This window comes from Cervus elaphus, chromosome 5 (assembly GCF_910594005.1).
Source record: "Cervus elaphus chromosome 5, mCerEla1.1, whole genome shotgun sequence".
Taxonomy (NCBI): Eukaryota; Metazoa; Chordata; class Mammalia; order Artiodactyla; family Cervidae; genus Cervus; species Cervus elaphus.
In genome coordinates, this window is record NC_057819.1 from 27,678,893 (window position 1) to 27,703,127 (window position 24,235).

The window sequence follows — 24,235 nt, forward strand, 5'->3', positions numbered from 1 at the left end:
ATCTGTCTGGCCTGAAGGTCTGAGAGACGTCCCTGTGGTCTCCAACAGCTGCCTTTATTCTTCCTGCTAATCTAGTCCCACTCTATTTCTTTCTAGATTTCTATCCTCATTAGATCTTCTCAGATCACACCACTCTCCTTTCTAAAAGGACTTAAAGATGGTCCTGCCTAAAGTCTGGTTTTCCTCCCAAACCAGAGGGTGGGGCCAGGATTGCAGCCTTTCCAAGGACTCAGTGCCCACGTTGGACTTAAGAATGATGTTCGACATGAAGCCGTATCATTACAGGAAGATGGGATCTCCTCCAGGGTCTGAGGCAGCAGTAGGAGAGGCCCCAAGACAGGAGCCAAGGGGGGACATTGAGACCTTGGTCAGACTCAGAAGCTTGTTCTACCAGGGTGATGAGGCCAGGCTAGGGCTGGCGAGTCTCCTAGCTGCTCCTGCTGGTTCCTAGCAACAGCCTAGCCCTCCATTCCCACCTGCTCTCCCCACCCTCACCCTGGCTCCTGGAACCTGTTTCAGCCAGGGGTGAGATCTCCAGGTAGCTGGAGAGGCTGGGTGCAGCCTGGCTGCTCATCTGTAGGACACAAGACAACAGAACACCTTTGGGGGCCCAGAGGATTCAGTTGCTCAACTGGGACGGCGCCTGACCTGGTGGACCAAAGTCACCACCTCGGAGTTCTAAGCTTCATCACCAGCTGCTGACTGACGTCTCCCATGGAACAGTCCCTGTCCCAAAGTCTGGAGGGGTCCCACTCCCTTTCATCCCCACACCTGCTTGTCACAGCAGCTCCTAGCCCAGCTCCCTGCACCCCACCCAGCCCTGTGGTGGCTCCTACAGCAGGGCCTTCTTAATGACCTCATCATCTCTGTCTTCCTCAGACTCCACACACACCTCTTCCTGTCACTCAGCACAGGTGCCCGAGTTCCGTCATGGCCTTGAGGCCCTGTGCCCCCACCCCACCTCTATGGAAGGCCCTGCCAGGTTGTTCCTGCCTCAGGGACTTTTGCACTGGCTGTGGCCGCCCCAGAGGACTCTTCCACAGACCTTCCCTCAGCTTGGCCCTTCTCCTTTTTCAGGTGTCAGCTCAAATGCCCCTCATGGGAAGTCTCCCCCAGCTGCCATTCAGCTCATGTCACCCTTTACTGCCTGCCCACCCTGTCTGACTCATTGCCCGTTTCCCGGCGTATTGCCCATCGCCCCCACTAGGCTGAGGCTGACTCAGGCCTGCTAATGGCGTATCTGGGCAGCTCTGGAGGCCCAAGGGCTTGTTCTTCTGCATACCATCCCCTCATCGGGGTCCTCAATGTGAGGATAGCTGCTGTGACAGATTATCACGAACTTGGTGGCTGAATACTACACTGTTATCTCTCAGTCTGTGGGAGTCAAGTGGACTGGGCTGGTCCCTCTGCAGCTCCAGGAGAATCCATCTGTGGTGTTTTGGAGCTTAGAGAGGGGCCCACACTCCTGGCCCTTTCATCTTCATAGCCAGCAGGGCAGCGTCTTCCCACCTCCCCCTCCCACTAGTAACAACCCTGTGATTAACCTGTGCTCATGGGGTCATCATTACGGATGTGAACCTTGGGCCATAACGAAGGCTGAGTGCTGAAGAATTGATGCTTTTGAACTGTGGTGCTGGAGAAGACTCTTGAGAGTCCCCTGGACAGCAAGGAGATCAAACCAGTCAATCCTAAAGGAAATCAACCCTGAATATTCATTGGAAAGACTGATGCTGAAGCTGAAACTCCAATTCTTTGGCCACCTGATGTGAAGAGCTGACTCATTGGGAAAGACCCTGATGTTGGGAAAGATTGAGGGCAGGAGAAGGGGGCGACAGAGAATGAGATGGTTGCATGTCCACTGACTCAATGGACATGAATGTGAGCAAACTCCAAGAGATAGTGAAGGACAAGGGAAGCCTGGCCATGGGGTCACAAAGAGTCAGACACGACTTAGCGGCTGAACAAAAACAGCATGGGGTCATCTCCCCATCTCACAGTTAATGGATGATCAGCCTCAGTTCCACTTTGCTGTGTAAGGTTCACAGATTTCCAGGCTTCAGGCCCTTTTGCTGCTGACCCCAGAGAGGTACGTAGGGACACCCCCACCCCACTGCATGAATATCTTCCCCTTTGCTACCAGAGTCCTTGGAGCTGGGCTGAGTACTAGAGCCCAGCTGAGTCATGGTGTGGTGGGCACAGGAGCACACAGGCCCACAGAGCCCCCCAGCCTCCAGCCTGAGAGTCAGGATTCTCCCACCAGAATCCCAAGTCCTAGGTCCAGCCTCTGTTGCCTTCCTGGAGGCAGAGCATGTTTTGGTCAGACTGCCAGGGTTCAGATCCCAGTTTTGCTACATACCAGCTCTATGACCTCCAGCAAGTCACCTCACTTCTCTTTGTTTCCTCATCAACAAAATGGGGATGACTGTAGTATGTCCTCAAAGATAAGCATGAGGGCCCAGTGATTTCACGGTTATAAGCCATTCAGCACAGTGCTGCTTGACACACAGTAAGGGCCACATACATGTTATTTTTATGGCAAGAAACTGGATTTGGAGGGATGGTGTTTTAGGGGGCAGGGTAAGGGGTAAATTGATACATGTAAATAGTAAGTAATTCAGTAGAGCAAAAGGACTTAAAAGCCCCACCTAGAGGCTGGCACCATTAGCCATTTGTTCTGTAAGGTTGGAGATTTCTTGTAGGCTGTGCAAGTGCATGTGTTTGCCAGTGTCTTGCCGCCTTTTGAAAAAGGGGGTGCTGGCCCAGCCCTCACAGCTCTGGAACTGGTTCCCACAGTCTCAACTGAATGGCTGCGCTCTTCCCTCCTGAAAGGACCCACCTCTGATCGTTCAGCCTGGGGCAGGTATATGCAGGCCCTGAACCTGGGCTCTGAGCTGTGGGTCCCTGGATGCCTCACCAGAACTGGCATCCTAGTGCCCCCAGTCCCACAGCAGCTTAGAGGTGGGGCTCTCAAACTCCTTCCACAACCATTCCATCCCATTACTCTCCATGGATTTTTTTTTTTTTTTACAGCAAGTTTCTTGATTGGGAGTTGTGCTGCTGGCGTCCAGGTGTTGCATCTGTGCGCTGTGGAGTGGAAGATGTTGCCCCATCCACTTGGATCCATATGGGGCATTGTTTTGTTGTTTAGTTGCTTAAGTCGTGTCTGACTCTTGGGACCCCATGGACTGTCACCCTCCAGGCTGCTTTATCCATGGGATTTCCCAGGCAAGAATACTGGCATAGATTGCTGTTTCCTTCCCCAGGGGATCTTTCTGACCTAGGGATGGACCTGTGAATCTCCTGTCTGCTGTCTTGGCAGGTAGATTCTTTACCACTGAGCTACCAGGGAATGGCAGCCCATTCCAGTGTTCTTGTCTGGAAAAGTCCATGGACAGAGGGGCCTGGCGGGCTACATATAGTCCATAGGGTCGCAAACAGTTGGACAGGACTGAGTGACTAACACATGTGTACTCGACTTTCTAAAGGGGCAGTTGTTCCCCTTGGATCTCAATTCTTTTGGTCCACGCAGTGGCTAGATGGCTCCGGAATAGTGGTCAGGGTTGGCCTATGCTGTGCATTTTGCAATTACAATAACTACTGGGACCTCTTCTCCCACTTTGCATCCCCACTTCGCCGATGGTGAAACCGAGGGCAGAGCTTACATCAGACAGATGTGGGGGCTCTGGTGTCCTTCCTTCAAGTCTCAGCTTACATCAGACAGATGTGGGGGCTCTGGTGTCCTTCTTCAAGTCTCAGCTGCTCGACCTCGGCGACTCTGTGAGTTTTCTCCTCTGTAAACTGGGCGTAGGAACCGTCCATATTCGTTGCTGTGAGCATCGGAGGAGTCAGCCCTTACATAGTTTGGTATAGCTGGCACCGCGCCCTGACCTGGTGGCGGGGATGGCACGGCGATTGCTTGAACCCAAACCTGCTGCCCGGCGCGGGCAGATCCACGCCTCGGGGCTGGATTAGTCGGGCCTGCCCGTGCCCCGCCCCCGCCCCGCCCCGCCGCGCTCCCTGGCCGCCGCCTGCGCGCCCGCCAGCAGTGCGCCCGCCGCTGCTGCTCCGCCGCCGTCTCCCGGTCCCCCGTGCCGCGCCTCACGGCGCCTGGGACCCCCAGTGCGCACTGCGAGCATCCCGGGGCGGGCCAAGTCGGCGTGGGGGTCATGCGTGGCCCGTGCGCCCCCGGCCTGGGTTCGGGCTAGGCAGGGCACGACGGGAGAGGGGCCACCTCGACGGTCTAAGGCTGGAAGGGGCCCGCGCTCGGCCGCCGGCGTCCATGCCGCCCAGCTTAGTCTCTGGCTGTGGTCCGAGAACTAGCGGCGATCGTCAACAGAGCGCGCGGGACCCAGGGCGCGCGCGCGGTGAGTGAGAGCTGGTGACTCCGGGGAAGCACTCGGGACTTTGGAGGCCGGGATTGAGGGAGCCGCCGCCCCCTCTAGAGAACCGAGAGAGGCCCCCGGCGCTCTGCTCATTCCGACTTGAGAGCCGGGCTCGCGGAGACCCCCAAGTACCTCCGCCTGCGCCCCTGGGGCGCACGTGGTGGCAGACCCGCAGAGGGTCCCGGGCCTCGGCCAGGGCGCAGAGGGGCTCGGGTCGTAGGCTGGGTAGGGCGTTGGGCAGGTGGGGGGGCGCGCGCCTTTGTCTGCGCCCCGGCGCGGGCTCGGGTTCCCGGCGCCCGTCGCGCTCACCTGCCCGGAGTTGGAGCTCTTTGTCTGGGGCGGGGCGTGACCGGAGGAGGTTGTGCCGCGTGTCTGGGGCGAGGCTGCCCCACAGGTCGGGTCCTCGCAGACAAAGCGCGCCTTGACCTCCGCCCGCATCTGGGATTGCCTATCTCTGGGGAGTGAGGGCTGGCCCTGACGCTGTTGGTACCGAACCTGCCCCTTCCACGGGGACCTCTAACCTGTACTCTGGCTGAAGTGACCCTTTCCTTCCACCCCTACACGGGCTCAGTGCCAGGGCGGGAGGATACCCGCGCTGCCTGGGTCATGTCCCAGTAGATAATCCTCGGGAAGTTATTAGCACGGGTGTAGTGGTTGCGCTGGGACTGCTCGCCCGCCTTGGGTCAGCTAGCCGGCTCCAGACCCCTTGTCCTGGAAGGAAAATCACCGAAGGACCTCGACCTGGGACATGTCCCAGCAAGGGCTGGCTTTGTACCTGTGCTGGCAAGAGGGCTGTAGCCTGGGCCGCGGCCCCAGAGATTCTGGGGCCTGAGGATTCCTGTGTTTGTTGAGAGCCTTTTCCAATGGGCGCGGTTGTGCCTAGCCAGGTGTCCAGGCCCTTGCCATGTGGTGGAAGCCTCCCAGGTCCCTGCCTGTGACCCCTTTGGGGACTTGGATCCCTCAACTTCCCTGAGCAAACTTTAACTTGAGCAGTGTGGTGTGGAGACCAGATAGGGAGGGGAGAGTGGCCGGCCCACTGCCTCCTGCCTTTGCCTGGGCAGCATCCCAGGGGTCTCCAGGGCTAGGGAAGACCCTCCCCCATTGCTGCCTGCCCCCTCCTCCTCTCCCCACTCTTCTGCTCCCTTGACTTTCCCAGGGTCTGGGGCGCCACCTCCTGGCTCTGGAAGCCAGTGCTCCAGCCTGGGGCCTTGAAGTGAACCGGAACTGGCCTGGCTGGGCCTCCTCCTGGACTGGGCAAGGGCACCTGCAGCCTTAACTGAACTTGCTGCTCACCCTTTCACCCCTAATCTGGGACCTAGGACAGTCGTGCCCCACGGAAACAAACTTGTTTTCTCAGAGTGATGCCTCTGCTGTTTCCTTCCCATACTATCAGCCTTGGTGCGATGGAGATGCCCTGCTATATCGGAGGAGGGGGTTCCAGGGAGGGCTGGCACAGAGGGTGCAGCTGAGGCACCACCTGCCAGGAGGTAGCCGCCTTTCCCCATCCTGGTGGCCCAGCGACCACACCCCTGGAATGTAATGATAGCTTTGAGACTCAGCCCTTAGCTCATTTGTTTCACCTGCTGAGGGCATGTGATCAGGCACCCCAGGAGGTGTTGGGGACCTCCGTGGGCTGCTTGCACGGGGCCAGGCTCAGAGGGGCTGTCAGGGCCACAGGTAACAAAGACCTTCATGAGGGTATCCTCAGCAGAGGCCAGTGGCAGCCCCTGCTCCTGTTCCTCTCATCTGGGGGGTGCCGAGTGCCCACTCATGCCCTCCTCCCGCTGGTGCAGGGCAGTAAGCAGAGAGGATTTAAACCTGCACCAGTGAGGGAGGCACCCTCAGACTGAGGGGGTCTGGGAATGCCTGGGGGACTCAACCGAAGTTCCTGGGTCAGGGCCCAGGCAGGCCAGCTGGTCAGTTTTGGGGGGCTGGGGGAGAAATGCACACTGCCGTTTGGGGACATAGGAAGGCGCTGGACTGTTTTCAGTCCTGGGGTGACTTGTTCTGCTTTGGTTTTGAAAGATACTCTCGGCTGCTATATGGAGAACTAATTTGTGAGACTATTAATGAGACCAGCTATTAATAATAATTATAGCAGCTGTATGGCCTCAAGTGTGGGTGACATCGGGACCCCCTCCTGGGGTCATGGTGAGGGTCCAGTCCTCTGAGGCTGAGGCCCGGGGGGGTCTTTGGGCGGGCCCTGGGAGTGCAGGAGGATAGGTGACTCGGCCTTCACAGGAGGGTACAGGGCTCCAGGGGCACCTGACCTCATGCCTGGACATGCGGTCATAGCTCCCAGCAGAGCTGGGGCCACACCTGGTGCCAAGCGAGCGGGCATGAGGTGTCTCCACCCAGGCCCTGAGGGGTGGGTGGGCAGCACTGCTGACCTCGCCATCCTGCCCCTCAGACCCCCTGCTCAGGTGGACCACTCACCCCCTGGGGTCTCCTTGAGTGATCCAGGCATTCTGACAGCTGCTGCTCACCACGCAGGGTGCCTTGGGAACCCATGGGAAGAAGTCACAGCCACAGCCTCCCTGATGCCCCCAAGCCCCGGTGGGGGAGGAGCACCCTGGCCACCACCCTCCACGCTGGGGCCTCCCGGGGGGTGGGGGGGGGGCAGGCTGGCAGTCTCCCCTCTGGTCCAGTGCCCATCCAGCCTGAGGCTCAGGGAGCCTGTTTCGGGCTGTTTGCCACCTGTTTTCTTTCAGATGTGGGTTTCCGGGCGGGGTTAGGAAGGTGACCCCACCCTAGCACGAGGTGTGAGGGGCACCATGTTCATGTGAAGGTGTCACGGTTCGCTCTGCATATTTCCATCAGCAGGTCTGGTGTGACCCTGGCCCAGAGAGCTGCTTCAAGCAGCTCCCGCCCTTTCCCTGCAGACCTGGGCTCCAGCCCACGTGGGGCCTCCCTCTGCCTGGACTCTTGTATCTGTTTGTTCACCTGTCATGTCTGTTCTTGCTTTCAATTCTTTGGACAGATGCCCACAAGTGGGATTGCTGTATCACATGGTAGTTCTGTGGTTAGTTTTCTGAGGAACCTCCATACTGCTTGCCATGGCGGCTGCACCATTTTCCATTCCCACCAGCAGTGCACAAGGCTTCCAGTTTCTCCACACCCTCACCAAGCCCAGCCGTTTTCTGTCTTTTCTGATGGTGGCCATTATGGGGCACGGGGGTCTCATGTGCCTCGGTACTCAGTCACCCCACCCCTAATAGCAACCACTGGCTGCTTTCTCCCCATGGAAGTCCAGGACGGGGCATCCACAGATACTGGGAGCAGAGTAGCAGTGCCCAGGGCTTGGGGAGATGCGAGGATTGGGGTGAAAGTGGAAGAGCATGTGGTTTCTTTTTGGGGTGCAGAAAGTCTTCTATAACAGGTTGTGGTGAGGGTTGCTCACAGCTCTGTACTTTTCAGTGGGTATGTTGTATGGTGTGTGAATCACATCCCAGTAAAACTGTTTTAAAACACCACCAACTAGGGAGACAAGATCTGCTAAGAACAGCCTTACGGGCCTCTGCCTGTGAACCAGCATGAGGGCCACGTCCTCATCCTGACTGTCCTCACCAAGGTCCTGTGCACGCACGGGCCTCTCCCCAGGAGGGGAGAGGCTGAGCGGGGTCAGGGGGCCCACCAGAAACTGCCGCGTTCCTCCCTGAAGCAGGCTGGCCCTCACTCAGAGGGGCCCACTCCACCCTGGACTCTCAGTGCCTTACGGCGGCTGTGGTCCCCAGACCTGTGACTCAGGCTGGCTGAGGCCTGGCAGGTGGTGGCCTGCAGCCTCGGGGCGGGGGGCATCCCCACTCTGTTCCCCCCACCCCGCTGCCTCCAGTGCCAGGCCCAGGGGTGCCTTCAGGTTCCTGATGCTGGCTCTGCAGGGAGGCACCCAGATTCCCCAATCCTGGCTCCCCACCCAGCAGGGCCACTGAGCCCCCACATCCCTGCTGAGGGGTGGAACCTTGGGTCCCTGATCACAGGCCGAGTGATCTGTGTACAAGTCCACTGGACCTGGGTGTGGTTGCCCTCCTACGTGGGGGCAGTGGGCACAGAAAGACATGTTCTGCCAGGCTGGGCAGCCCTCATGTGCACTGAGCCTGCCCAGACCTGTTCTCTGGGTGCTAGGGACAGGGGGTAAGGGCCAGGTTCACCCCAGCCTTGTAGGTCACTTTGACCTGACCCTCCTCTCTTTTTTCCAGGCATCTGTGGGCTCCGAGAAACTCTTTGCCCCAGCAGCCGATAAAGGTAAGTGTGTCTCTGGACTCCAGGCCCCTAGAAAGGCACAGGACACACTCCTGAAATGAGCTGGAGGCCCCAAGTTAGCTCTGTCTTGGATTTTAGGTGCAGAGCCTGAGGCCAGAATTAGGTGTTCCCATTTACTGAGGGATGCAAACCACACCCCCAGAAACAGCCACAAGGAAACAGGGGGAGCTGGGAGGAGGACCAGTGTCTCAGCCAGAGCCACACAGATCTGGAGTGGTGGTTCCCAAAGTGGGGGGGGTGTCCCCTATACCCCCTGGGGACCATTAGGAATGTACTTTCCCAGGCCCTTCCCAGGTTCATGGAGTCCCATGCTCTAGGGATGGACAGCAGCTCCCAGCTCATGAAGCGTCCCCGCCAGTGTGGACTAGCCCCCATGGCCACCACCACATGTGTGGCTGTTTATATTAACATGAAACAGACTAGACTCACTCCTCAGCCACACCTGGGCCCTAGCCAGTGAATCCCGAGTGGGACAGCACAGGTGCCTGGCATCCCATCCTCGCAGAAAGCTCTTCTGGCCAGCACCATCCCGTCAAGAGGATAGCCCTTTGTAGCCCAGCCTGTTGGTCGTGGCTGTGGCCCAGAACAGGTGTCATTGGACCCAGCACAGAGAAGGAGTCTTTTTGCTTGGGAGGCTCCCTTCGGACATGACTACACAGGACAGGCCTTAGGGTACCCAGTGCACCACAGGTCCTGCTGGCCTGGTAGCTGGGCATGGCCTGTACGTGCCTTCAGCTCAGGAATCTCTTTCCTCAAGTCAGGCATTGCAGCAGAGCCGATGCCTGCTGAAGAGTCTGGACAAGGAGGCCCACTAGAGGTTCCTTGGAGCCAGGCATGCTCAGCTGACATTTCAGACAGAATTAACGTAGGGTGTTATCAGTTTCAACAAATGACCACAAACCATGTGGCTTGAAACAACAGGCTCATAGTTCCGGAGACCAGAAGTCTGGAGTCAGGTGTGTGCAGGGTTGTGCTCTCTCTAGAGGCTCCAGGGGAGGAGTCCCTGCTGCCTCTTCCAGCTCCTAATACTGCCTGCAAATGTGGGCATCCCCGGGCTTCTGGCTGCATCCTTGCCATCTCTGCCTCTGTCTTCATGTGGCCCCTTCCTCTTCTTGTCTCTTCTAAGGACACTGTCACTGGATTTAGGCACCCTCAACCCCCGATTCCCAGCTGATCTCATCTGGAGATTCTTAGCTTGATTATGGCTACCAAGACCCTTTTTCCAAATAAGGTCACAGTGCCAGGTTCTGGAGGTTATGATTCAGCAGAGTTCAGGGAACTGGGCAAGGCTTTGAGGTGTCCAGAGAGGTGCATAGTTGGAGGGAGTTGATCAGTAGCAGTGCTCACGGTTTTGTCAGTGGCAGGAGGCTCTAGAGATTCCAGGACTCTCCAGCAGGGCTGGAGCATTGGGGGCAGGCCTGGGGTCACGTCCAGGTCTGCATGGCCCGTGCCTGCCTCTTTCCGTTCTGATGGCTGCTCTCACTTTGCGAGAGCCTTGCATGTGGAGAAGTGAGAGAGACAGGAGGGGAGAGAGGGCCAGCCTCCCCAGGCAGCTGTGAGCACGTGGGCTGACAGTTTCCTGTCCTCCTTGCAGGAGTGGTGGCAGTGGCCTCCTCCTCAGGTCTGTTCCTAAGCAAACAGGCCCAAGGCAGGGAGGTGTCGCCCTAGCAGAGGAGACATCTCTCTGCCAGCCTGGGTCATGGGTTACACTGCCCTGCAGCCACAGGGGAGGCTGTGGCCAGCATGTCACTCTGCGTGGCTGCCATCTGCATGGGCCCCTGGGCCTGGAGGAGGAAGTGGAGTCAACCAACAGGCCAGATGAAGGAACCACATTCAGTAACCTGAATTTCCATTCCTCCTGGAAAACTGGGATGTCATCCCCTGAAGGCAGAGCTTTTCAGATGGGTGGTGGTGCCTCCCCTGGCCTGGACACGTGCTTTCCACCCGGCCCCTGGGCACGTGACCTGAGACCTCACTCGGAGCAGCTTCAAAAGGAGGGCTTGGAATGAGCAAGCGGGCTTGCTGATGGCCCAAAGGCAGGCCTGGAGCTCAGAGGAGTAGAGGCTCTGGGTGGTGATGAGTTGAGGCAGCCACTTTCTCCCAACAGACTAGGCAAGGCAGAAAGTCTCCCCCAGGGTGAGGACCCAAAAAAGAGCTTAGGCCCTGGGTCTGTCGGGTGGGTCAAGAAAGAGCAGCCACTCACTCAAGTGACGCTACCGTGGTGGGAGATAGGGCGGCAGACCTTGGAGTCCAGTGCCCAGACTGAGCCGGCTTTCTCATGCATTTGAGTCTCCCTCCATAAAACAGGGCCATAAGAGCCCCTGCACTGAGATGGCCATGAGCAGGAGGTGCATGACATACCTTGGTGGTTGGCCCTCCAGACAGGTAGCCGCCTTGGGGAGCAAGGGGTGGGTTATACCAAGGTGTTGTGGGCAGGGGCTCTGCGCCACCTAGTTCCCCTTTGGAAATGATCCTGAACCCCAGACTCACCCCCGCCGCTCTCTCCGCAGGCCCCACGCTGGGCGAGAAGTCCGAGGCCAAGACCGGGGCAGCGCCCAAGGTCTCGGGTCTGGAGCGCAGCCGTGAGCTGAGCACCGAGCCGCCCTTCCTGGCCCCCGTGCGCAGCCCCGCGCCAGTCCTGCCCTCCGCCAGCACCGCGGCCAGCCCGCTGGTCAAGAAGGAAGCCCCGGCGCTGCCCCGCCTCGCCCCGCAGCTGCCACCTGCACCCTCGCAGCCCCGGGCCCCGCTCCTGACGCACGTGCCTCTCCCTCCGGGGGCCTTCCCAGGCCCCGGCCCGGCCGCGCACAACGGCCTGCACAGCCTCAGGTGGGCACAGCCTCAGGTGGGCGCGGGGCCGAGCCTGCGCGGCCTCAGGCGGGCGCGGGGCGGCGCGGAGGCGGGGCGCGCGGCCGGGCACTGAGCGCCCCTCCCTGCAGCAGGAGCAGCAGCGCCAGCAGCGGTGCCAGCCTGGGGCTCGCCAAGCACGCGTCCCTGTCGCCTCACGGGCCGGGCCCCCACCTCTCTACCTCACACTTGGCGCTCCGCTCGCAGGCCCAGCACCAGCACCACGCGGCGGCCATGTTCGCCGCGCCCCCGACACTGCCCCCGCCCCCGGCGCTGCCGGCCAACAGCCTGGTCATCCCAGGACACCCCGCCGGTAGGTCTGGGTGCCGTCGGTGGGGCCAGGGTCACTGCCTGTTCCCTCTCCACTCTGGGCTCCTCACCCCTGGGCAGGGAGGGACGTGCCCCTGGGAAGCGGGGACTGGCCTCGGAGAGACAGACTTCTCTCCCACCTGCTCCTCCAGACCATCAGTGCAGGGCAGAGGACACTTCCTGTCAGGGCCTCAGTTGTGCACACACACAGATTCGCGCGTGCACACACGTGTACACGGATACACACTCCCTGCTCCATTCTGAACCCTTGCCAAGCCTAGTAGGGCAGTTGGGAGCCGGGAGTTGGTATAACTTGGAGCTGCTCAGTCGTCACTGCGATGAGGGCTCCCAGGGCCTGCTGTGTGTCTCTTCCCATCCCTCGGTCCCTAGGCTGCTGTGGGGGCAGGGGTGGATAGGGCTGAATTGTGGGGTAGCGGGGCCCCAGATGAACTGCAGCTAGCCTGACCTCTCCCTCACTGCTTGATTCCAGCCAAGTGCCCCCCTCATGGCCGAATCTTAGGTCACTAAGGATTTTTCATGGGTCTCCAATTCTTTTCTAAAAGTCTGAGCCCAGCTCAGTTGGGGGCACCTCAGTGCCCCAGGCTGGGACCAAGACAATGGTCTGGGGAGGCGGGGACGGGCAGGGCTCCCCGACAGGGCTGTCTCGGGCTCCCGGGGTGGCTCACCGTGTTCTCTCTTGCCTTTAGATGCCAGCCTGTTGATCTCATTCAGCCAGCCAATCATGTATTGCCAGCCTCATTCGGGGATTCTGATTGGTACTTGGTCACAGGCACCTCTCTTACCTCCACCCTGGGGCCCGCACGTAGCGAGCGGCCACCACGGCTTGGCCTGCCGAAACCGGGAGTGCCAGGTGACTATCCGCCTCGCCCCGCCGGGAGCCCGCGGCCGACGTGCCTCTCTGTCTCTCTCTTTTTCTCTTGTAGATCACGAGCTGCTCAGGCAAGAGCTGAACGCGCGTTTTCTGGTCCAGAGCGCCCCCCTGGGCCCGGGAGCTCTGCTGCGGGCGGAGTTCCACCAGCACCAACACACACACCAGCACACACACCAGCACCAACACACATTCGCCCCCTTCCCTGCCGGGCCGCCCCCGACGCCGCTCCTGCCACCCGCCGCACCCCCGCCGGTGCGTAGGCTGCGTGCCGGCAGGCGGGAGGGGGTGGCCCGGGCGCGGGACACGCAGCAGGCACACGCAGACGCTCTCTGCACGCATGCAGGCTGACACCGTCCGCTCGGTCCGCCTGTCCGTCCAGCCCCTCCTCTGGTTCCCCCCATCCCCCGCTCCCAGGTCATCCCATGAAGCTCCCTGCCCTGGGCCATTCTCTTGGGCTCGGGTGAACACCCCGTCCACATGACCGTGGGGCCAGTTGTACCCATGTCAGGTCCTCAGTGTCTCAGTTGGCAGCAAGGCAGCAGGTCAGGAGGACCAGGACTAGGGGCCATGCAGATCAGGACTCTTCCCATGTTCCTGAGCCTCAAGATCTCATCCCCAAGCCAGCTGCTGTGGGCAGAGTCCCCTCCCAGCTTTGCTTTGGCACTGGCCAGTTAGCAGTGGCCTCAGTGTGCCCCTGCAGCTTAACCACCAGCCCTGGGCTCCATGCCCTGCCCTCCCAGTCATGGCTGCAGACACCCAGGTGGGCGAGTCTGTACCTCCTATGCTGAGGTCACTAGAACGGGGAAGGGCCATGGGCCAGCACCCTCGGGGAGCCTGGAGGACAGCTGGCTGGAGGCCGCCAGCCTCATTCTGGCCGCTGCCTGGCCCGACGGTGTGGGTGGGACCTTGGCCAGTGGAGGGCATCGGCAAGGTTGGGAGGCCTCACTCTCTGCCTCCTTCCCTTCCAGTTTGACAAGTACACGCCCAAGCTGGACAGCCCCTACTTCCGACATTCCAACGTGAGTGTCCCTGTGTGCCCTGGGATCGCCAGGCAGGGTGGGGGGTGTGGAGGTCGGGCTGCACCTTGTCCAAGTAGCTTCCCACCTAGTGCAGGCGTGGCAGGGTGGGGACCAGAGGGCCAGGCCCCGCGCCCCTACCCAGGATGTCCGAGTGCCCGGCAAGGCCCCTGGAACACCCCTCCCGCCTTCTCTTGCAGTTTTTCCCGCCCTTCCCTCCGGCCGTCCCAGGACTGCCCGCCCTGCTCCCACACCCAGGCCCCTTTGGATCCCTGCAGGGTGCTTTTCAGCCCAAGGTACCAGCTGCTCCCGGGAGGGGGTGGGTATGGTGGGCAGGGGCTGCAGGACCGCCCCCCCCATCCAGCATCTCTCAGGGCAGTCATGATCCCGGGTGGCACCTGAAGGGCTTTCACCTCAGTGCAGAATATCCTGACCTTCGGGGCCAGGAGAGCCTTGCTTCACTTGTTGGCTCCTCAACTGGGAGCACTCAGGGTTGGGGGGTGGGAGGAGCAGTGCAGAGGAGCAGAGGTGGAGTGTGGACAGCAGCCGCCCAAGGCCATCCACACTGCAGGAGGCCTAGGTACCAGGGACCGGGCTTGCTCTGCCCACCTTCCCTGCAGCAGGGCTGCCTTTACCCGGCACAGCGATCAGAGCCTTCTCCTGCCCCCTTTTCAGAAACCTCCGGACGGAGGGTGTGGTGGGAAGCCAGACCATCCCGGGTGACAGCGTGCAGGGCCCCACAAGGAGGGCAAGGCGGACACCGGTGCCCTGGGGAGGGGTTTGGTGCCACCTGGGCACGGAGCCTGCAAAGTGGTCTCGTGCGGTGTCCCTCTCTCCCCTCAGACTTCAAACCCACTCGAGTTAACAGGCCGGGCCAGTGCGGTTCACACCCTCCTGCAGAAAGCCCCCGGGGTAGGTGGCAGCGGTGTTCTTGCCTCTCTCCTTCCCGGGTGGGCGTCCAGCCAGCATGGCTCCACGAGGCTCACATAGTCCCCCCTCCCCAACTCCTCGGGCTTGACTGCTTGCAGAGCCTGGGTCTAACACTTCTCCTCTGTCAACAGCAGGTGTCCGACCCGTACCGGACAGCAATCAGGGTGAGTGTGTGCGTGCTTGCATGTGTAAGGTCTGTGTGTGTGCCTGTGTGTCTCACCTTGGGAGGAAGGGGCCCGGCGGGACCTCGGGGAGGGTCTGAGGCCAGGGAGGACTCCCTGGGGTGGCCCAGGGGTGCCCTGTGACCGCAGGGATCTGGGGGTGGGGCGTGAGGAGACGGTTCTGGCCGCGAGGCTGAGCCCATCCCCCCGTCGCAGAAGCCGGGGAAGTGGTGCGCTGTGCACGTGCAGATCGCCTGGCAGATCTACCACCATCAGCAGAAGATAAAGGTGAGCTGGACTGCTCGTCCTGCCAGCCAGGCCTGCGGTTCAGAGGGCGCCTCTCTTGGGCCAGGCCCTCCCCAGCGTCCACACGTGTGCGCATGTGCCCCTTGCCCCAGCGCTGGGCCGGGCCAGCAGGGGTCGGATCTGGGGAGCAGGACAAAAGTGTATGGGGAACTCAAAGTCACATCCCAGCCGGTCACCCGGGATGACCCAGGCAGGGTTATCCTGCTGGGCCTCCCTGCTGTCAGTCAAAGCTCTCCCAGGGAGCATTTGGCCCGGCCCCCCCTTTCCCCCAAGTGTTTATTAAGTGTCTGCTGTGGGCCATGGACAAAGTTGAACATAAGTGCTCACGGAGCCTGCATGCTCCTGGGGGGGACAGGTGGTGAAGAGGAACCCAGCTTGAGGCCATCCTCCCCCCAGTGGGTGATGCCAGATGCCCTGGCTGAGCGATGCAGGGAAGAGGCGGCCCTGGGAAGCCTGGGGACTTGCAGCCAGGGAGAGTGGGCTGGGGTGCTGAGGGAGGCCAGGATGGGATCCTGCACCCTGTATCACAGAAGGGTCTCCACACTTCTGTCTGTCATCTCAGGTAACACGTTACCCTTACTCAAGGTATTTTTAAATCATCACGCTTTAAGTGGGTTACAAAGGACAAGTCACAGAAAGGGATTTATGACGGATTAACATACACTCAGGTAGCGTGCCTGGAAGTGCGCAGTGGAGGAGGCAGGGTGGGGGCACCCCTCTGTTGTCACCACAGCAGGAAGAACTGGGACGGACTTGGCCCGCCCATGCCTCCCGTGGCCCTAGTGACCCAGGGACTGGCATCTTAGTTTTATTTAATACATTTAAATTTTAATACTCATGGTAAATTTAGCCATTGGAAAACTGGAAAGACTCGGGTATGCGCATGTACTTTTCCAACTCACCTTTACAAAATCTAAACAGAGTATTTCTAATGAAAATGTAGCATCCAAATTGAGATGAGTTTTAAGTGTAAAACACCAGCTTTCAAAGACCATATAAACAGGAGCGAAACGCCGCAATCGGGAACCTCCTATATCGACCACACGTGACGACGTTTCAGTTCCCCCGCATCGCTGACACGTGGTCAGGATGGCTCTTACCTGTCTCTCCGCCCACTGAGCGAGGCCAGCGGAGCCGGGGGCATCACACCTTGTCCAGCTCATCGGCAGCCTGGTGGCGAGCAGGACAGAGGCCCGGCCTCCGGCCCCTATACACGCTCTGTCCCGGCAGATGCAGCTGGAGCCCCACAAGCTGGACGTGGGCACCAAGCTGGACTTGTTCAGCAGACCCCCCGCCCCGGGCGTGTTCGCCGGACTCCACTGCCCGCAGGACCTGGCCCGGCCCCTCTTCTCCAGCTCGGGTAAGGCGGCCTGGCCCAGGGGGGCTGGCGGCCTGGCCACCGTGCAGGCCCGGGGGTGGCCTGGCAGCCGCGCTCTCGCCTTTCTCCTCTGGCTTGTGTGGGCAGCGCTTTTGTTTCTCCAGCTATAGCAGGTGGGGTCTGGCAGTCCTGCCCGCCTCAGGCTTCTCCCTCCACACCCCCAGAGGTGTCCCCACCTCTGACCTGACCCTGCCCATGCTCTGGCCCAGGACGCGCTCCTCTCTGGGGCTTCCCTCCCAGGAAGGGTTTGGCTGTTGTCCGAATGGTGGGAAACTGCTCCAGAGCCGCTGTTCCGGGCTCACCTCCGCCAGCAGCCACACCACAGCTTCACTGTGTCAGGGTCCCTAGGACCATCGCTGGGCTGGCAGCGCCCCCGGGACTCAGCCCATGTCTCACACCCCACCAGCTATATGCATTGTAGCCAAGGGACCTACATCTGTCAGCAAGGAATGGAGGAGAGGGTGGAAGTGGGTGTCTCCTGAGCACTGCCCGAGGAGCCCCAGGACGCACTTTATTCCCCAGAAAGGAGCCCTGACAACAGGGTGAGAGGCTGTCTCCCAGGGAAGCTTGTGGGGACCCAGCGTCCTGGCTTCTTACTGGGGGCCAGTCACGTAGGCACCTATGTGTGCCTGGACCAAAACCCAGACTCCCGAAAGGAAAGCGGGTGCTCAGCACAAACCACACTGCACAACCTGAACACATGTGAGTGAGGCATTCCCATCAGAGGAAGGTGAGAAACCTCCTGAAACCCGAGTTCCCAGGTGCCGGCCCAGGGTGATGGTCTGGAGGCCACAGGGCAGCTGCTCCCACCTCCCCAGCCGTCAGGCCCTTGAAGGATGTCACCTCCTCAGAGAACCTTCCCTGACCACTCCTCACATCCACCGTGTTCACACTCTGGCACAAGCTCACGCTTGCTTCCTGTCATGTCAGTCCCTGCAGACAGCCTATTAGCGCACCAGTGTGATGGGGTCATGCTGGCTGGCCTGTGAGCTGGGCGGCTCTTCCCAGCCCCCACTCCACCACCCTCATGGCCTCCAGTCCCCAGCCAGGGCAGAGACGTCTCCCAGGTGTCAGGGTCCCTCAGAAAACAGAGCGCCTCCCATCTGGGCCTCAGCCCTGGCGGCCAGCAGACTTCTTAGGCCATAGCCTACAGACTGTGGCCTGGGCCCCTGTGTGCTTCCCTCCACCCATGGCCTCGTCCTGCTGTGTGCCCACTTCCCCCAGCACATGCCCCACCCAGACCAGGGCCCTGCTGTCCCCGCCTGACACCTGGTCACCCCCTCCCCCCAATCTGGCGTGTGTTTCTTCCATCCTCTTCCCCAGGGAGTATCGGCTCGTTGGCCTTTCCTTGGGGTGTAGCTTTTTAAGGCAGCACGTTCCCCTGACTGCCCTCCACATGCTCTCATAGCATCCTCTTCAGCACTGGACCAGCTGTTTCCTAACTTCTGGTTTGATTTCTTCATAAGGTCACTTAGAAATGAGATCACGTTTCTAGGTGGAAGCTCTCTGGGAACTAATCCTGCATTTGTCTGGGTGGAAGAGCCCGCCTGTGACTCCCACGGCAGGCAGACAGGAGCACTCCATTGTTGGGGTCCCCACAGGTGGAGGGAGCTGGAGAGACAGGAGAGGGCACCCCTCTCACAGGTCTCACCAGAAATTCACCTCTAGACAGAAGGTGGGACGCCCTAAGCGGCAGAGTCGGCCCTTGACCCAGCAGCCCCTTCTCAGGACTGGGCCCTCCAGATTGGGTTCTGAGGGGCATCGGGAGAGCGGGGCTGACACCGCACCGATGCTTGTGGGCTGCGGCCTGCAGCCAGGGGACACCACCGGAGGGGCTGCCGTCTTCGGGCCGTGGTCCATCTGCACCAGGCCACACTCACTGTCACATGACCAGCATTGTTTGTTAGCTCTGGTTGGGCCCTCCGAGGGTAGCTGGCTGGGGGAGTAGCGCCTCACGGCTCAGCCTCAGGCCCTTCTCTGCCCTGTTTCCTCCGGGGCCTTCACTGCCATCAGCACCTCCCTCCCTGCTCCCCTGCGTCGTCCTCCAGACTCAGGGAGATGAGAGCCTACCTCCTAGCTGGTCCTGAGCTTGGAAGGGGAGGTGGGTGCACCCGGGCCTCCAACAGCCTCCCCCCTCTCCAGGTGCCACCCATCCCGCCGCCAACCCGTTCGGACCCTCAGCGCATCCTGGCAGCTTCCTGCCCACTGGTCACTTGACAGGTAGGTGTCCCCTGAGGTCTGTGCAGTCTGGCTGGCCTGTGCTGACCCCCAAGAACCAGGGCACCCTCGGATTGTGCAGGTGGTACCTGCCAGGTTTTGGAGCCCCGGGGTGGGGGAGGTCCCGGTGCACACAGAAATCCCTGAGTGTTTGTTGTCCCCACAGACCCTTTCAGCAGATCAAGCACCTTTGGGGGCCTGGGGAGCCTGGGCAGCAACGCCTTCGGAGGCCTCGGCAGCCACACGCTGAGTGAGTGACCCTGCCCCCTGCTCTCCCCTCATGCGGGCATGGGTGTGCATCAGGGCACACCGGGTGGACTGTCACCCCTCGTCTCGGGGCACACGCAGGCCTGGGGTTGGGCATCTCCCTGTGTGTGCTCCTCCCTGGCACCCGGCCTCACCCTCTGCCACCACCCCCACTCCAGCTCCCAGCGGCGGTGGCATCTTTGCCCCCAAGGAGGGCCCCACGCTGCATGGCCTGCCCAGCCCCCACGAGGCCTGGAACCGGCTGCACCGAGCGCCACCCTCCTTCCCCACGCCACCCCCGTGGCCCAAGCCTGTAGACGCCGAGCGGGTCTCAGCCCTGACCAACCACGACCGAGAGCTGGACAAGGGCAAGGAGGAGCGGGACCGGTGAGTAGGGGCCCCTCCACTTGCTCGTTCTGCCAGCTCCCTGACCCCCCCCACTTTGGCCCCCACCCCCACCCAGCACCTGCAGCCCCCAGCCACCTCTGCTGAACCCAAGGGCGCAAACTGAAATCTCCTTCTGTGGGAGGACACAAAGACTGCAGAAAGACCAGGGGAAGGGGACCCCCGAGTCCACACACACTCCACCTTGTTCCCACAGAAGACTTGCTGGGGCACGGTCTGGGCAGGTGCCATCCAGGATGAGGGTTACTTCTTCCAAGGCCCTGGCAGGGACGGTGGGCTTCTGGACCACAGTGGGGTCTGGAGGTGGGCTGCTGAACCACCAGGGGGTGCCAGGTCTGGGAGGTACACCTGTGGGGAGCTCCCTGGGCTGGAGGATGGGAGCTGAGGTTGTGTGTTCCCACCCCTCACCCCACGGGCAGCAGAGCTAGGCCAGGGCAGGGCAGGAGGGAGCCTGCATTAACAGGTGAGTGTCAGAGTCCGGGATTTGAGTCATGGGCCAGCATGCAGACAGGAGCAGGGGAAGGCCCCCTGGCCAGCCCTTCCGGCCAGGTCCAGGCATTGCTGCAAGCTAGGTGTTGGGCAGAGCCTGAGAGCACAGTGAGGGAGGGGCTGGCCTAGAAGATAACGGGGACAATTGTCACAGGCCCCAGGAAGGGTGCTGGGGAGCAGCCCAGGGAACTGCAGCCCCCCGTGGGGACATCAGGGTCAAGAGGGCGGGCTGCAAGTACAGTAAGAGTGGCCAGGTGCAGCAGTGAAGGTTGGAAGGGGACCTGGGCACCTGATACGCTTAAGCTCAGCTGCCATCCCAGCCCCCTCATCAGGGTGGAGGCCATGCCCACCTTGCTCCCAGCCTCAGGGCCAAAGGGCTAAAACGTAGAGTGGCGCCTCATGGGTGAGAACCAGACTGGGATGGGGCGGGCGGAACTCTGTGAACCCCAGCCAGGCCACACACACCCACCAGAAGAGGGTTTCAGAGCCCCGTCCCTCTAAAGGATCAGTGTGTCTGAGGGGGCATGGAGCCCCCCCCCCTCCCCCCACTGAAGGGCTTCTCCTGGCTCAGGGGCTCAGTGGCCTGGGTTCTGGTGAAGTCTGTGCTGCTGCTGCAAAGTTGGGCTCCAAAGTTGCCTGTGGGCGGGGAGGCAGGTATGGGGGTGCCCTTGGGGGGGTGTGGGTTATGATCACCATGTGTGTGTTGATGGGTGCCACTAGCAGTAATCGCACAGGAACCTAGGCTGCTAAGTGGACACACCCACACACAAGGAGCATTGAGGTGGGACCTTGGTGGCAGAGGAGCTCACTGCAGGGTGTCGCGTCAGGCTGAGCGGGGATGTCTGTATTGTCACTCCCAGGGACCTCCTGGAAAAGACACGCCTGCTGAGCCGGGCCTCTCCGGCGGCGCCCGTGGGCCACCCAGGCAGTGGCCTCCTGCTCCGGGGCCAGGGCGATCCGGGCCGGCCCGGGATTCCCACCGAACGCGAGGCTGAGCTCCGCATCAAGGAGAGCCGCTCCCCGGCCAGGGAGGACGGCCCCAAGCCCAGCAAGATGGCCCTGGGGGAAGGCCTGCGCCTGGCCGGTCTCCTGGGCCGTGAGCCCGGGAAGCCGCACGAGGCGTCGGCCGAGCGGTCCCAGAGCGAAGTGAAGGTCAAGGAGGAGCGCGGGGAGGACGGCGACGCGCCCCCACAGCCCGGCCCGGGCCCCGTGGGCCGCGAGCGCCCAACCTTTGCATGGGAGCCGCCGCGCGACGCCTACCGCGGCCCGGAGCTGCCCCGCCGCGCCCCGCCAGGCCCGGGCCCTGCCGCCCTCCTCGAGCCGCCCGAGCGCCCCTACCGGGACCGCGAACCGCACGACTACAGTCCGGAGCGCCTGCGGGAGGCGCGCCGCGACGAGCTGGAGCGCGCCCGGGCCGCGCACCTGGACGGCGCGGCGCTGCTGCCGGCGCTGGGCGCCCTGCACTACCCGCGCCTCGCGCCCGCCGCCGCCGCCGCGCTGCACAACAGTCTCCTGACGCGGACCCCGCCCGCCGCCTCCGCCGCCGCGCTCGGCGCGCCGCCTCCGCTGGTGGCCGCAGGCGGGCCCCCCACGCCCCCCGGGCAGCCGCGGAGCAGGACTACGCCGCTGGGGGCCCGCGTGCCGGGCGAGGCCCGCGACTACTCCCCTTCCCGCAACCCCCAGGAGGTGGAGGCGCGGTAGTGGCCGCGGGGCCGCTCCCTCCAGGAACGCACTGCTGTCCACTTTTCTAAACCTCCGTTTCTAGAACTTAAGCACAGTTCCATCGGCCCTGGGGTGGCGACGCTCACTTTTCCACTCGCAGCGTTGGGGGTGTCACACACAGCTTTTCTGGGGGTGATCTTTTGTTTTCCGAGCTTGAGATTAGGCTACTGGAAAAAAAAAAAAAATTCAAGTTTGTACCTTTTTCCCACAGGTGAGAAGCATTTTTAATAGATTTGTATTTTTTTCAACTTTGTGCTCTTTAGACACTTAAGAGAAACGAAAGACACTTTTGCTTTTTTACTTTTAGTTTGGTTTTGCAATTTAATGGCCTCAGATCCGTCTCCAGAACCCCTGGGGTTTTTTTGTCTTATTTATGGAGAAAAAAAAAAAAACGGTCATTTTGTCCAATGCACTGTGAGGCCCCCACTCAGGCCCGGCCCTGGCCCTCCCTTGGTACTTGGAACCGAAGTTACAGATATATATTAAGATAATAATGTACAAAGCTTTTTTTGCCTTATTATGCAGAAGTGTAAAAGGGTTTCTTTTTCGGTTTGTTTTTTTAAAAAGAAAAATGAAACTGTAAATAGTCTGTTAATATAAATATATGATGTTATTAAATTCTTAACCTAGGTAGACTTTATAAAAACAGTTTCTAGAAATTTCTCTGGTTATTTGTTTAAGGTGGTCACAACAACCCACCCGCTGTCAGTTGGAACTGCCCTCAGACGTTTAATGGCAGCAACATCCTTCAACTATGCAAGCGCTTGAGCGGCCAGGCCGCTGGGGGACCGCAGAGCGGCCCTGGGAAGTGCGTGCACCTCGGGCTGGCTATGCGGTGGCCTGGGGATCCACCCTAGATGAGTAGGGATTGGGAGGTAAAGAGGCTCAAGGCTGATCACAAAAGAAATAACCTGTGTTTCTTCTCCACGGAGGCCGTCAGAAGACATTGGTCTCATGTTCTCCCACCTGCCAAGGCTTTGGCATGATTTTCTTTCGGTTTCAGTCTTACTTTCATAACCCCGTGAATGTCACCGTGCCCTGTCGTCAGTATCCCTTCTTTCCTGACGTCCACATCTGTGTCCTGAGCGTTGGAGCCTCGGTTTGGCCATCCCTGGCTGTTTGCTTTATTCCGTTCTGTACTTTCAACCCCGTGTTTTCACGGTAGACCCCAGTTATTTTAAACAATCTGTTCTCACATCAACCAATGAAGGTAAATACAGCCTTGATTTTGGATGAAAAGGTGGTTGAGTGTTTTGTGGGGCTTTGTGGCAGGTGGGGGTAATGTACCCGCCCCCAGTTACTTCCCCCAGCCCCTGGCTCCTGCCCTCCAGGTCTGCCCTGCCTCCCCTGGGCTCGCTCCCCAAAGCAGTTCCTGCTGCCAGGGCTCCTCCCTCTGACCTTTGCTGGCATCTCCATCTTGCCTTCAGGTGCTTTGGTCCCACAGTCCCCACCCTGTCACCTGCCACATCACCCCAGCCCCGAACTTGTCCTCTGGGTGGTTTTTCTCTGTGCACTGGGGGCCAGGGTGCACGTCCTCAGGAGGGGTGGTCTCGCCCCCTGCTCCCCTAGGAGAGCAGGTAACCATTGTTGGAGAGGGGAGATCTCAGCAAGGAGGGGCACAGGGGCAGACCTGCTGCCCTGACCTGCTGGAGGACACAGGCGTGGGGGTGCCCGCCCTGCAGTGGGGACCTCAGCTGCTTGTGCTCAGCACTGGGTCTGTACCCCTACCCTGGCATGGTTTGGAAATGGGGCCCTGGCACTGCACCCCAATTGGATTGGCTTCCTAGGGTGAGGAGCCTGGCTCAGAACTGCCTGGAGCCTAAGCCCATTGGAGTCCCCATGGAGAGCTGGCGGAGGAGGGGGCGGGGGCATGCCCTTCATCCCCAGGGAGACGCTCCTGGTCACTTGCGGCCAGAGCACCCTCCAGGGCCTTTTCCACAGGAGTTTGGTTCCCAGGGACCAGCCCCAGCCGGCCATAGTGCCTTCCTCCTGCACGGCTTGGTTTGCCTTTGTCTCATTGGTAGCCTCCACAGCAGAGTGTCAGGAGCAACCTGTCACCGTGCTCTGCTGATGGACTGTGGGAGGCCGGTGACCACACCCTGGGCTGCTCCGCCCGGTCACCCGGGCCACACCCCACAGCGCTGCAGGGTCCCCGTGGAGCAGACCCTGAGAAGCAGAGACCCAGCCAGCTCGGCACCCAGGGCCCTGGGGCCCCAGGCGTAGGTGTAGTTGGAGGATGGATGCCATTCAGGGTCTGCCCTTGACGGAGACCACTTGGGAGCCCAGGGATGAAGGGATTAAATGTTTGAGTTAAAGCCAAATGACAGTCTGCATTGAACCACAGGGACACGGCGAGGAGGCCTGTGCTTCTTACCTGGTTTCAGAGGAGGGCCCTTGGCAGCACGTCACCTGCAGGGTAGGGTTGGTATCTGCCCTGGGGCAGGCCATCTCTAAGGGATCTTGTTTCCAAGGGATCACGTTCTCTAACGGAATGTCTTCCCAAAGGGCATGATTTTTCATGGAACAAAATCACCAGTGGAATTCTGCCCGCTGGGGGGCGCCCTCCATACCGGCATGTTTCAGAACAACAGTAACCTACGATAGTGGCCCCCAGGGACCGTGCGCTGTCAGGCACCAGCCTCCAGGAACCCACAGTCCACACTGCAGCGCCATCTCCA

General features: G+C 60.6%; 1 protein-coding gene across 28 annotated transcripts in view; it reads left to right on the forward strand.

The window, feature by feature from the left end:
- Positions 1–22,796, forward strand: part of FBRSL1 (fibrosin like 1) — an 83,947-nt gene extending 61,151 nt beyond the window's left edge. For 2 of the 28 annotated variants that reach the window (XM_043902168.1, XM_043902162.1), the window contains 15 exons: positions 8,579–8,624; positions 11,153–11,468; positions 11,579–11,799; positions 12,503–12,571; positions 12,740–12,939; positions 13,656–13,706; positions 13,904–13,999; positions 14,547–14,615; positions 14,765–14,797; positions 15,011–15,082; positions 16,331–16,460; positions 18,621–18,698; positions 18,862–18,945; positions 19,121–19,328; positions 20,696–22,796. In XM_043902168.1, the coding sequence (XP_043758103.1) occupies positions 8,579–8,624; positions 11,153–11,468; positions 11,579–11,799; positions 12,503–12,571; positions 12,740–12,939; positions 13,656–13,706; positions 13,904–13,999; positions 14,547–14,615; positions 14,765–14,797; positions 15,011–15,082; positions 16,331–16,460; positions 18,621–18,698; positions 18,862–18,945; positions 19,121–19,328; positions 20,696–21,536 (2,514 nt within the window). In that variant the 3' untranslated portion in view covers positions 21,537–22,796. Of the gene's footprint in view, positions 1–8,578; positions 8,625–11,152; positions 11,469–11,578; positions 11,800–12,502; positions 12,667–12,739; positions 12,940–13,655; positions 13,707–13,903; positions 14,000–14,546; positions 14,616–14,764; positions 14,798–15,010; positions 15,083–16,330; positions 16,461–18,620; positions 18,699–18,861; positions 18,946–19,120; positions 19,329–20,695 lie in introns of all 28 variants that reach the window. The other 26 variants (XM_043902166.1, XM_043902165.1, XM_043902164.1 and 23 more) reach the window with 26 other exon arrangements.
- The last annotated feature ends 1,439 nt before the right edge of the window (positions 22,797–24,235 follow it).